Source organism: Belonocnema kinseyi, chromosome 5, assembly GCF_010883055.1.
Source record: "Belonocnema kinseyi isolate 2016_QV_RU_SX_M_011 chromosome 5, B_treatae_v1, whole genome shotgun sequence".
NCBI lineage: Eukaryota > Metazoa > Arthropoda > Insecta > Hymenoptera > Cynipidae > Belonocnema > Belonocnema kinseyi.
The window spans coordinates 129,598,457-129,612,810 of NC_046661.1; the positions used below are offsets into that span (position 1 = coordinate 129,598,457).

At 29.2% G+C, this 14,354-nt stretch overlaps 1 protein-coding gene across 1 annotated transcript in view; it reads left to right on the forward strand.

The window, feature by feature from the left end:
- Positions 1-10,369: 10,369 nt before the first annotated feature.
- The window catches only part of LOC117173085 (T-box transcription factor TBX1-like), a 14,885-nt gene continuing 10,900 nt past the window's right edge, over positions 10,370-14,354 (forward strand). Inside the window, exons 1-2 of the mRNA XM_033361467.1 lie at positions 10,370-10,468; positions 12,712-12,765. Of these exons, the coding sequence (XP_033217358.1) occupies positions 10,411-10,468; positions 12,712-12,765 (112 nt within the window). The 5' untranslated portion in view covers positions 10,370-10,410. The remainder of the gene's footprint in view (positions 10,469-12,711; positions 12,766-14,354) is intronic.

Genomic DNA, 14,354 nt, shown 5'->3' on the forward strand with positions numbered 1-14,354 from the left:
TCATATCTTAATTTTATTTATTTTTTCGTTATATCTTGTTTTTGATTAGATATTAACTGGCACGCATTATGTTATTTAATATTAATCTTCTTCTCTAAATATTTATCTTTCAGTTTAACTACTTGGTTAAAAATTAACCCCTTAAGTTGAAAAATCGTTTTTTAACTTTAAACAAAATAAAAATATGACTATTTTAGTTGATGATTCGTCACTTTAATGGAAAATTTATCCCTTTGATTAAAAGTTTTATCATTTTGTTGACAATTCGTGTTTTTTAGTAAACATAAAATTTTAAAATTGAAAGCATAACTATTGGATTCTTACTTAAAATATTAATCTGGTTTATTTGTAAATCAGTTGTTTTCTTTTGTAGAAAATTACTTTTTTTTCGAAAATCATGTATTTGGTTGAAACTCCAATTATTCCGCTAAAAATGATCAAATTTATAGAAAAATCCACAATTTTGTAAAAGGTTCCTTCAATGTCGAGAATGTAACTGCTTTATTAAAAATTAATCCTTTACGCTTAAAAATGCAACTATTTCTTTGAAAATTAAGTTTTTTATAAAAAATGTATGTATTTCGTTGAAAATTGGTCTTTTTCGGTAGAAAATTGGTCATTCCCGAGTCGAAATTTAGGCCCTACGTTGAAGCCGTAACTCCTATCTTATTAGGGGCTGGAAGCTGTAAAGTAGGTTCTAAATAAGCAGAGATTTCAATGTAATTTAGACCCTACTTTGATGCTAAAAATATCGAGAATCGTCCGTTTATCCACGTTTAGCGTCAAAGTAGGGTCTGTATTTAAGACTAATTAGACCCTATTTTAAAGATCAAACTACTAATGTAGGACTTATGGCATCAAAGCAGGTTCTCTATAACCTCACACTATCCGTAAGTCCGTAAGTACAAAGAAACGAACCCGAGGTCGCACGCACGCATTGAGTATTTACCAAAGGCCTAACCCCCTAAACGATTCAGTTAACGGAACGCGATAAGATGTCTTCGATAAAAATCATTAGCACGTGTCCAATCATTCAAGGTCCAAAATATTTTCAAATCCGAAACAATTAATTGAATAATTAATTTTTTTTTTTAATTTCTGTGTCGTTAAATATGTAGGAAACGATTTTTGAAGAGTTCAATATAAATTCTTTCTGTTTTTTATAAGTATTCTACGTTATACGCTTTAAAAGAACTTGAGGATACTGTTATATTCTAAATGTCGTCACAGGCTTAAGATGGTTACTGTCCAACATGTCAAAGGCATTTTTGGTTAGAGTTGGATATTTATATTTTTGGAATAGTTTTTTCACGGGGTTGTCCCGGTATATCATCAGTCACGGACGCATTTTATAATGCAATCAAATGATCTGATAAGAGTAGCGTGTCCCGACATATTGGACAAAGCTTGGTCTTCACCCCATCATTGACGGACTGGGTTGCATTCAAGTACACGATAGGGAGACCTACAGCTTAAGGTGAGTTCCGGACCACCAGAATCTCGGTAAAGGTACATAGAAAAATTCCCAGAGGTTCCGGCTCAGGGATCGAACCCCTGACCTCTGAGATGGAGTCCTCACGTCTAACGTACTAAGCCATTATTATTATTATTATTATTATTATTATTATTATTATTATTATTATTATTATTGTTACTTTTTTACTACAATGTCTCAAATATGGAAATGTCAAGATATCGGTTTGATACCACAAAATAATAAAAATAATCGCAAAAATAATTTGGTCAAAACCCTACCCTTTTCCAACATTTCAAGTGGGCGATAAGGCACCTCTATGACTAGTAAAAAAATAATGTTGGTCAAATCACTGCCCATTTTCAATTAACTTTTGCCTCATCATAAATAAATTTTTGCCTCATCAAATCGCTTCATTTATCGTTGAAATGAAAGATTCTAATAGTTTTTTTCCAAACAAATTTTTTTTCCAAACAAATTTTTTTTCCAGCCAAAACAGAGGTGACAGGTGACGCGCCTATTCTGCAATCTAACCCATATTTTAATTTGATTCTGTTTTATTTGTTACTTAAATGAATACAATGTCAATCTTTCTGATTTCAATAAAAATATCTTTATATCTCTTTATTAGGCAAACATTTAAAAAAAAGTCATTCAGCATCATAATTAATCTATTTATACTGAAAACACACAAATATTGAGTTCAAGATTCAACCTAATATTCATCAGGAAATTAGTTGGTATTAACAATAACAGTACTGGTTCTATACCCAATGGTCTCGTCGTCTCAAAATTCGAGATGAGCAGTCAATTATTTTTCAAACATTTGGCTGTTCTTATTCTCCAATAATTATAATAAAAAAATTAAAACAGTAAACATTTTTTAACTAAAAGAAATTCTGTTTCCTCCTAAATCAAGTTGTAGATACGTAAATAGCAATATTAATCGTAATTCTGTAAAACAAATTTAATGACGATCTCTGAATTTAATTATAATTATCAAATATATATTTCAAAATATTTTTCCTACATTTTTTATTTCATACATAATATTTGTTGTTAGCGATAGAAAATATTTTATTCTTATAATTTGTTGTGATTCTCATTCACCTACATGCCTGTTTGATACACAAACTTTCATTAATTATTGCTAAAAATTGTTACAATTACTTATTAATCAATAATATTGATTAATTTTCTATGATGAATATCATTCTCATACAAATTTTTAGCATTTTCAGTTAAGAGAAACTATTTTTCTGTGATTAAGCATTGCAAAGAACTATTGATTTATATATAAATAATTAATGACAATTATGTTAAATCTTGAATTAAATATTTTTGTTAATTAAGCGTGCATTCAGTCATTAAGATGACCAATGAGTTTAAGTAACCTAAGTAAAAAATACTTTTTACTTTATTTTCAGAATCTAAATTTCATCTAAGTTTAATTTTAATCTAAGTTTAAAATCTATGTTTTTGGTTGTAAATTAACTATTCGATTGGAAATTAATCTACTTTGTTGAAAAATAAAATTTTAGTTAAAACTTATCCGTCTTTTTTTCAAGTAAACTGTTTGGTTGAAAATACATCTTTTCGTAATTGGAAGATTAAACTTTGTTAAAAATTCGTCTTTTGTGGTTAAATTCAACTATTTTTGATCGAAAGTAAATATTTCTTTGGGTTGACATATCAAATAATATATCTTTCGTTAAAAGTTCTTTGTTTTTTGGTTGAAAATTAAATTCTAATATAACTATTTAATTTTTTGTGGAAAATAGATGGTTTTTAGTTAGGAATTCATCAATTTGGTGAAAAGTTAATCTTCTTGGTAGAAATTTCAAATGATTTGTTGAAAACTTACATCTTTTTTGGAAAATCGTTCTTTAACTTTATTTTTGAAATAAAATGGAAACTATTTAAGTTAAACATTTATAATATTAATTCAAAATGTATCCCTTTGATTGAAAATAAAATTATTTTGTGAAAATTTTTGTTTGTTAAAAAACATATTTTTTAATTTGAAAATGAACTATTGAATGTTAAGTCAAAAATTGATCTTTTAATTATTTTATAGAATTGCCTGTTTGGAAATGTTTTTTTTTAAATTGATGTATTTTGTTGAAAATTCTCTTTTTTATATATAAAATGAATCTTCTCTGTTGAAAAATCATGAATTATGTTTGAAAATTCAATTATTTGGTTAAAAATTAACCTAGTTTGTACGAAAGTAAAACAATTTCGTGAAAGAGACATTTTTTATTGTTAAAGATTGAACTATTTTGTTTAATTTTTTTTTGTACTTTGTAATTACTTTTTTTGTTTCAAACTTAATGTAGTTTGTAGAGAATTAAAAAAATACGTATTTTTCGGTAGAAAATTAATCTTCTTCGTATAAAATTTATTTTTTTTTTTTTGAAAATTTAACTGGTCGGTTGAAAGTTGATCTACTCGATTGAAAATTAAACTACTTGCATAGAAATTATCCTTTTTTGTTGGAAGTAAATTGTTTTTTTTTTTAAAGTAAACTATTTTGTCGAAAATTCATGTTTTTCGTTTGAATTCAACTGTTTTTGGTATAAAGTTAAAATCGACTTTGCTTAAAATTTCAACTATTACAATTTTCATTGAGAATTCATCTCTTTTGGTTAAAAAATAATTTCTTTGCAGAAAATTCAACTTTCATTCTTTCTAGTAAAATGTTTAGTATTATTCATAGAATTTTTGTACATTGCATGGGTAAGTTTAAAACGATTCTCAAGTCAAAATTTAGACCTTGGCTAAGACAACGTTGAATCGACAAAAATATATGTTTTCCAAAAGACTTTCTCTTCTGCGTCATTAATCAAACAATTTTATGTAATAAAGTCAACATATATACATATTCTCACAGTTTAAAAAAAGTTTCTAGAAAAACAAATTTCTGTTCTTTGTGCGAAGGCTTCAATTGATGTTAAAATAATTACAAAACTATATAGAAGCGACGAAATGAGGGTGGTGCAAAAATTCGACTCTCGACTTTTGGTGGTCGACTTCACCCTCCGTATTTTCTGTCAAATCGGTCAACATTAACCCGTGTCCAAGGGCTTTTGAAATAACATAGGTTAATTTTTCTTAAATATTGGTAAATTGAAGTTTAGTCAGCTCTTAAGGAATGTTTAAGGAATAAGTTCTATGCAATAATTTTTAATTGGGACCACCTCTCCAATTTCATTGTATAACGTCCGGAAAATGCCCCAAAATTCAAAATAATATTTTTATGTAATATTGATGCTGAAGCCGATATTTTTGCAACTTTTAAATACGAATTACTTTTATTCGGTAAAGGAGAAGTTTTTAAGTTTCTTAGTATTTTGGAACTAATTTTTAATTATTAAAACAAATTTTATTTGTGTAAATAATACTTCGTGTAAATATCGATTTTTCGAGAGGCAAGCACCTTCTTTCGCTAAGACGTTTGCTAAGCGTGCTGAAGCTCTGGGTTTTTATAGTACCACTGAGAGTATCACGCATTTACAACTGGACTTGATGATGTCATTGTTGTTACCACAAACAGCTAGGGAAAGGGTTCGTCCATTCATGCCCCGCATGCAAGAATAAGCATTCTAACTTTATTCAGAAGAAACCTTAGGTACATGGTTCCTTTAACCGCAAACCGAGGATACATCCGGTTGTTTCGTTATAGCTTCTTCGAATCGATTCTAAAGTCATAAGAACAACCGCGGGATTTTACTGGGAGCGGGTGTCACTCCAGAAAACCTCACTCGTTTATCGCAAATTAGTGGTAATTTCCAGGGTGTGTATGACATGCACTGTAGCTATCAATGGGAATGCCTTGGCTGAAAATGTGCCCAATGGGCACAAAATTTGGCGACGTCTTTACGACATGGTTACGACATCGTTACGACAACTTTACGACATCATATGTCCATGTCGTTACAGAGTGTTTACAATATCGTAAAGACATCGTCAGATCATAAGACATATTTACGATATCATAAAGACGACTTAACGACCTGGACATAGGATGTCGTAAAGTTGTCGTAAAGATGTTCTAACGATGTCATAAAGACGTCGTCAAATTTTGTGCCCACTGTGTGGATACTGTATGGTTAAGTAGAAATGACAAATTCTTTGCACACATACTATCCAGACGTCCTGGTGTTGTCAGCGACCATGCCCTGCAGAACGCTCTAAAGGAGATAGTCAATTTTTCAGAACGAGAAGCTTTCCATTATCTAGAAGTACGACTTTCGAACAGCAGTCACTATTGCACATTCGAGGCTTTTTATTGTTTTCCAAGACTTTAGGAAACGTACTATATGCTTGTTGTAATTTTCGGATTTGGCCGACTATGACATCTCAGCCAGGTAAAGGGAAAAGGAGAAGTCCTCAAGATACATGAGGGTGTCACTGGCCTGTCATATAACATAGTAAAAAAATACGAACAATGTATTTAGAACAAAATGGAAAGTTTTTAGTTTTCAGGATTTCTTGTGCCAAAGATTCTTCTAAATTACAAATCTCGCTATAACAGTGTTAAGACAATTTTGTTTGCAACCCGTGACACATGCGTAATTCAGATGCATTTTTTCTCTGTCTAAAACAACTTTACAAATCTTTTAATGACCCGAGAAGTCCAAAATTTTGAAAAAATTCAAGATGGCGGCTAACCCAATTTTCAAAATCCTTTTTCTTTTATACTTGCAAACGAAGCCAGCCTAAATTTCTCCAGAAAAAACAATCTTATCTTAAAACATTTTGTGTTGATATTAGACCCCGTCGCGACGCCCCGTTTCAAACCTAAAAATTATAAAGTTTTGAAGTGTTCTCCTTTGAATCTGGTAAGCTTTTTAAAAATAAATTGATATAATGTTGTAGATTTGAAATTTAACAGTTTTAAGCTTAGGGTATTCCTCTTTTGGGGGATCGAAAAAAATCACTGAAAATGTTTTAAATTTAGGGTTTTCAAATTAAAATGGTAAAAGTTATAAAAGTATTTAAATTTAATAAAAGTTTTGATTTTTGGAAAAATAAGTTATTTTCTCAAGCCTTCATTTTTATATTAAAGTTTTTAATTATTCAGTCACATAAAGAAGTCTATTTTTGTTGATCGGCGTTATCTTCGACAAAGCAGAAGTATTGTGACTGATAATGATTTAGACACTTGAAGTTCAAAAATGTTAGAATATCAATTTTTTTAACATGAGCAATATTCAATTCAAGATTTTGAAAATATAGCTCTTGAAAATTAAACAATATTTGACTGGAAATTGCCAAGAAATTATCAATTCTGTTTTTGTTCTGGACGTTTTAAAGTTTTGGCTGAAATCACGATTTTCCTAGATATTTGCTATCTGCTACGGATCAGCACCTAAAACAATGTATTAATTTATGGAGACGTTTATGATTTCCAGATACTTAAAAAATCGGCATCCAATAAAATATTCAAACTTTCATGGTTATTTTGAGATTTATATATTTTTCAAAGATATTTTGCTAACCTCAAACCCCAAAGCGTTAATGAATAATTTTCAATTTAATTATATTTTTTAGGATCCTCATGCACTGCTTTGCCAGAGAGTTGTGGAATGAGAATTTATTTTTATTAGTTAACAGTTTCTGACAAAAAATGAGGAAAATCAGTTTTCTTGTTTCTGACTTCGAAACTTGTTTTTAATCTCAATGCTGGATAGTTCTTGGAGAATAATTAGTGTTATGAACACTATTTTTCAAGGCTATTTCCATCTATTAAAATATTGATTAAGTACCAAATAACATAAAAATACAATTTTGAGTTTTAGCGCGATCAAAGATAAATTTTAATGCTTTTTTAAAAATTACTCTTTAGTTTCGAAATTATCAAAATTCCCACTCATTTATCTTAGGCTGCACCGTATTTATTTTGTTCCCCTCTTTCCCCCTTTTCTAACTTTTAAACTTAAATGCGACTGGGGATTAGTAAAATCTTCAGCAAAAAGAATTTGTTTAAAATAATAACAAAATAATGAGATTTTCTTTATATAAACATTTCCTCATTTCTAAAATTTGTTCTATTTACTCCTTTTGGATTTCCAATCACAATTTTCCTTGCTTGGACCAAATGTCTAATGAATCGAATATTCTCAGCGTTTTGACTCAAATTTTACACACATTTTTCTCAATTCAATACAGGTATTAAATCTTTTATACAAACCCAAACAAATTTTTATTTATTTAGAATATAAGTTTTGTTTATACTTTTTATTCTAAATCAAACTTAATTTGAATTACAAAATGTATTAATAATTATCGTCAACTCAATAAGGGGGAATGAACAAGAAAACATTAGGTAAATTTACGTATACATATTTAATGTTCAAAAACTAGAAAAAATAGAATTAAAAAAGGCCAGGGAAAAATAAGCGAAGGCAGAGAATTTGGAAGTAGACTAATATTTTGTTTCCTGTTTTTTATTTTGGTTTTTAAAATACTTTTTAATAATATTTTTAAATATTTTTCTACTTGTCCAAATTTATTTGCTTGATTCTTGGAATTAAAATATTACATTTTTAGAAGAAATTTAATCAGATAACTTTAAAAGTCCACACAAAGAAACATTCACAATTCATAATAACCTCGCGCTCTTGTATAAACATGCTAAATAATTTTGTTTACATACGTTAGTACGAGTTATGATTATTAATTTCTATATCCATATACTGATAAGATGAATGCCGCGTTTTTCATAACGTTCTTTCCATATCCACATAAAAAGTAAAATATATAAGAAATTATAAAATAATAGTTATTTTAATAATTTTGAATCATTTGAATACATTTTATTTAAATTAAACAAAACATTTGTTTGATATAATTCTCTCCCTTGAATCAATATCAATACATTTTCAGCGTACTTTCTACATAGAAATGTTTACTTATTAAGAAAGTTGCTTTTTTATTTACTTCTGTCGTAGGTTTAACCACAACTTTTTTTGCATTAAGACACATCATACGGGTTTCTAAGCTAACCAGTAGACTTACATTCAACCCGAAAAATAACGCAAATGCGTCGTACATCCGAAATTAACTTAAAAACCTAAAAACTTTGTAAAGGTAGCAAGCTACCTACAAAAAATCTACGCGCTTAACCAAAAACTTTTGAAAAAGGGATCGTAAATTCCCTATAGTCGGGATCGTTTTGGTTTTGAAGGCAACTCCGAATATTTTTTTGTATATAAGAAGTACATCAAGATGGCATAGTCAACCGACAAGGCACTACAAGGTCTTCGCAAACACGTCGAAAAACTAAAGGATTTTAAACATTTCAGCAAACAAAAAAAGAAAAGTGTATTTTTGTTGCGGGTAATTTTCAAGTAGCTGAAGTTGAATTTTTTCGCATCGAAACAAAACAAGATTCAATAGAGTGGACATGGTAACCATTTCCCATCTAGTAAGTTTCCATTGCCCATGTAGCATCGAAACAAAACAAGATTTGATAGATTGGACATGTTAACCATTTCCCACGTAGTAAGTAAATATTAATACGTGAAGGTAATTTTTTTGAAGGTAATAGTTACTCTAAAATTTCTGTAACGATTACATCTTGTTTCTTCTTGAAGCATAGCTTGGGTTTGTTGGTGTGAGTAGTACCTACAATGACAGTTACGATAGAAGTGGTCAGCCTGTCTACTGCCGTAATCTGGTTAGTCAGTTCCTCCTGCTGGGACTGACCAGTATTGTAAATACTACTTAAAGACAAAATTTGAGCTTTCCTCGAATGCTTAAAGGACAAAAGCTTTTGAAACATTGTTGATGTTTATTATGATGTTTAATAACATTTTTTTAGCTTTTCTAGTATCAAAAACACTTAAATATGAATGGCCACGTAAAATTTTGAAATGAACTGACTGCGATCGGGGCGAAAATTCAAGCAGGTGGCTTTGAAGCTTTAGAACTCAGTTCAGTATAGTATGTGGAGCATTTTTTTATACAAGATGCAATTGAGAAAATGTCTTGTTTTTATCATTAAAAAAGTGCGAATCCTATTGAAAAACAAAATTTATTAAGGATTTTATTTAATCTTGTGATGTTTTTCCATAACTTTAATTTGTTAATTTTTAATGTTATTTTTATGATTTAGACAAAAAATACGCCTCCTAGTTTAAAGTGATTCTTAACAAAATTGTAGATTTTATCTGGGTATATGTGTTAAGCCTATTCATATTTTTTTCAAATCTTGCATAGTTTGACCACAAAATGGAACTTTTTATTTTTAATAATTTTTTTGTGTGGGTAAAACCAGAATCTATGGTAAAAAAATGTTAGTTCATGAATTAGATCTTCCTTTTTGTCCCCTAAAAACGTGTGCACAAACGTAACCTAATCCGATTATTCTTGCAATAGTTATCTGGTACACAGAAGACAATGACCGGTAGACATAATGGTGAAACATGTTTTCTCAGAAACATGTGGTCTCGAAACTTTTAGATTTAAAGAAATCCGCGATAATTACAGAGTATTTGCGTTACAGTTTTGAGTTTGAATCGCTTTCATATTTTCATTAGGAATTAAAATAATATAGTTGCATATATTTGTAACTTCAAGCCCTTCAATTTTACGAAGGCAATGACATAATATCTTGTTAAACTATATAATCCATTTATTAAATAATTTATTGAAGTATTTTGTACTTTACCGGATGGTTCCATACACATAAAATTTCTTTATTTGATGAGGGAAGCATCTAGAACGATAACGAAAATCTTGCAAAATTGATAGGTGGATCTAGAAAAGGAAGAGGGGTTCTGTCTGTATTGCCTGGCCTACACGTACACAATAATTGATGACAAGAATAAGATAATAGCTAGTATATATACAAGTGACAAATATGCAAAACTCATTCAGTTACAGTACGAGAAATAATTTAAAACCAATTTCTCTTTGCCAGCAGCAAAATGAAGATTTTGGTCTTCACAGTACTTTTCACGTTTGGGACGTTTCTTGTCTCTGCGCGTAAGTAAAATATTTAACATAATGCCAAATAAATTATTATATTAAAAAAAGTGTCTCGTCATCCCAAAATACGAGCCCAGTGGGCACAAAATTTGGCGACGTCTTTACGACATCGTTACGACATCTTTACGACAATTTTTCGACATCCTATGTCCATGTCGTTAAGACGTCTTTACGATATCGCAAATAAGTCGTATGATCTGATGATGTCTTTACGATATCGCAAGACCCCGAAACGACATGGACATAGGATATCGTAAAGTTGTCGTAAAGATGTCGTAACGATGTCGTAAAGACGTCGCCATATTTTGTGCCCACTGGGACGAGGTCTCCGAGATACCTTTTTTTAAAAGATCAAATAAGTCCCCTTATTGCGAATATCTTGCTTATTATTTCGAAATCCTGGTCAGTTTTTATTAAAACATACTTTTTACTGAATTTTAATTATTTGTTAAGAAAAATAAAGTATGAAATCACTTTTAGTACCCCTGAGACATAATAGAACTTTGATGCTTTTTGCACTTTTTCGTATTATAAAGCGTTTGCAATTCATAGCGTTATAAACGAATGATTTTTTAAAACAAAATTTACACATTTGCACAGTTGTTCATCAGAATCTATTTTTAGAGGAAATTGTCTAGACCTTTTGCTTTTAAATATAAACTCATCCAGGCCAAACAATGGCAGAATTTTTACCAAAAGTGCTATAAAACCTGAACCTACCATTAATAACATTGTTTATTCTATATGAACTTTCTTGTTTCATTGTTTATAACCATTTTTATGGACCGAAATACTCAATAATCATAATTGATTTTTTTGAACATTTTTTATTAATCTTTGACACAAGATAAAATTGTTTACTCTTGCAACATTTTCTCATACGACGAGCCATTATTTATGACTACCCTTTTAAAAATTATAATTTGTATGAAAAACTAAAAAAAACTTCACACCGTAAACAATTTGGAAAATCGAAAACAAAATTATGTTCAAAAGTTGCTTATAAGGATCCTGAATAAACATAATTAGTTTATTGCCCATTGATCCATTGCAGTTAAAAAAAATCTTTTTTTTCTTAAAATATTTATTCATATTAAATTTTGATATTTTTCACTTAATACATTTTTATAACCTTTTGTAAGAACTACATACAGTAGGGTAAATCGAAAGAAGTTATAAATTGAAATCGCTACAGTACTGAAAAGTCTCCATACGGTTCAATTATAACGTCTGTCGAATTTGATATGAATTAATTAATATCTTGAGGTTGGGCGGAGTCGAAATAGAATTTAAAAAAATTTTAATTGCATGGTTCAGCAAAAGTTGTGAATGTTATTTTCGTTTCTTAATCTGCATAATATGCTTAGGTTTTACAACTTTTTTCAAATTTCTTTAGTTTACATAGGAAAAATTTAATTTTCTTAATTCGAATTTTAATTTTCTTATTCGAATTTTATGCACGTTATAAGGGTCATAAAAGACAAATTTAAGTGCTAAGGCGTTTTTCAATTAAAGTTTTTTTTTTGATTTAACATAAAATGCAGTCCTTCGCTTACAAAATCTGTAAAATTTCCCCAGTGATTAGTTAAGGTTTATTAGTTTCGATTCACAGAGGCAATACATTATATTTGGCGTAAGAAATATAGCTCTAAAAGAAATTTAACTTATTTAGACACTCAAGTTCATCCTTGTTTAATACAAATCGTTTTTACAAAGCTTGTTATATAACTGCAATTTTCTATTGAAAATTAGGAAAATTTGCAACTGAAATAAATTTTGAAAATAAAAAACAGAACTCTGTTGAAAAGTAGCGCTCGGGATCTCGAATGTGTATGAATAATTCAAAGCCCATTGATCTCTTAAACATTTAAGATTTAAGAAAATCTTACTTTTCTTAACTTTGTCAAAAAAAAAATAGAAGGCAATGTTTTTAAATTGGAGACAGACTACGTCTCGTTTGCAGTTTCATAATACGACCTTCTTACTAAAATGTAAGGCAAAAATTTAATTTATGAAAGTAAATCTCGAATAATTTTTAAACCATATACTCACCGTGGAAAATTTAATGCATATTATTTTGAAATGACAAACAGGCACATTTTTCGGCAAATTAAAAAGTATATATTTTCGATCTTATAGTTAAAGAAAAAACCGAATAAAAAAAGAATCTTTACTCCGACTATCAACTTTGGAGTTCGTTAAAAAATTTAGTTAAAAAATTCCTATATTTCTTCTTACAGAATCAACGGATCCACCACCTTCTCAACCACCATCAACGCCAAAGCGTTCATCAGGTAAAATACATATTCATAGGCATACAAAATAATTTAATTAATTAAAAATCTTTAAATGCTGCTAATATTATTATTAATACGGGCCATTCTATAAAAAATCGATTGGTGGGTGTTGCGACATATTTTTAAAACAAAAATTTAATGATCCGTTTGTCTTCCTATTTATATTACTATATATCTAAATATATATTTATAACAATAAATGAGTATTTAAAAAAGAATAGTTTTAATGCCAATACGTTAATAATAGAATTTTATTGTATTAATATGTGAACATGCACTCAATATGTGACATCCAAGTATTTTTGAACTAATTTCCAATTGTTTAAACGATTATTATTTGCGTGGACCTTTTTTCCAGTAAATCGTGAAAGGTTACTACTTCTCAAGATGCATGATATAGTTAAAAAATGTGAAAGTGATATTTTTTATTCAACCTATTTTGCAATTAAGCAATTTCTATTTGTATAATATTTTTTCAACAATTCGTAAAAAGTTGAAATTTTTTGGAAGTAACGAAGAAATGATCGGAATTTTAAGGGTAATATTTTTTCTTTAGTATGTTGGATAATTATTGGGAAAAATTTTATTTTTTTAAATAATTTTTCGCTCCTGTGAATGGTGCAAAGTTACTACTTCCTTAACCCTTGGTCGCCACCCAAAAAAACTCACAGCGTCTGCCACCCGGGTACCTGGATACCCCGCCAACGAAAATATTGTTAAAAGTACATTGTAACTTGAAGTAACTATGTGTATTCAATCAATATTTAATTATTCATATTCTAGGAAGGTATTCCTACTTGAATATAATAATTTAATAATGTGCAGTGACCTTGGCAGTACTGAAACAAATATAAAACGTGCGCAGCTACATAGCAAATTTCTTGTTTCCGAGGAGGCTGGGTATTACGTCAAAGAATTCAAGAAAATTCAATAAAAAATGTATATGTTTTGTTATTATTTATAAGATTACCCACATTTACTTCATATGCCATTATAACAAACTTTATTTTTATGATATTCTGAATGAAAATCATGCTGGCTCCACCGTGCACTTTTTTTTTAATTGCAAGATATTTCAAGCTAAAAAATTTCTAAACATATGTGCAATGAAAATTTCGATAGAGAATCAGTTAAATCACGCTGATTCGAGAAGCATCCGGTAAGACTCGTCTGCTATGAAGTCGCGGCCATGTTTTTATTTCCTTCCCTGCAGCTAAGTCAGCCGACATAACCTACGCGTAGCCAGAAGCATGATATAATTTATTATATGGCAGAAAACAAGAAGCTGAAGAAGCGAAGGGTTTTCCAGCAGCCGCTAACATTTACGACCCGAGCGAAGCGAGGGTTGTTTTTTTTATTTTTTTTTAATTTAAAAAATTTTTAAAAATAGATAAAATTTTGATTTTAATGCCAAAAGTTAAGAATAATTAAATAAATAAATTTGACGTTATTTTAATTTAATTATTTAATTAATAAATAAATTTATTTATTTATTAAATAAATAATTATATTAATACAATATTATTAATTATTTATTAAGATAATTATTATTATCAGTACACTTTCGATTTTTGATCCCCAATCGG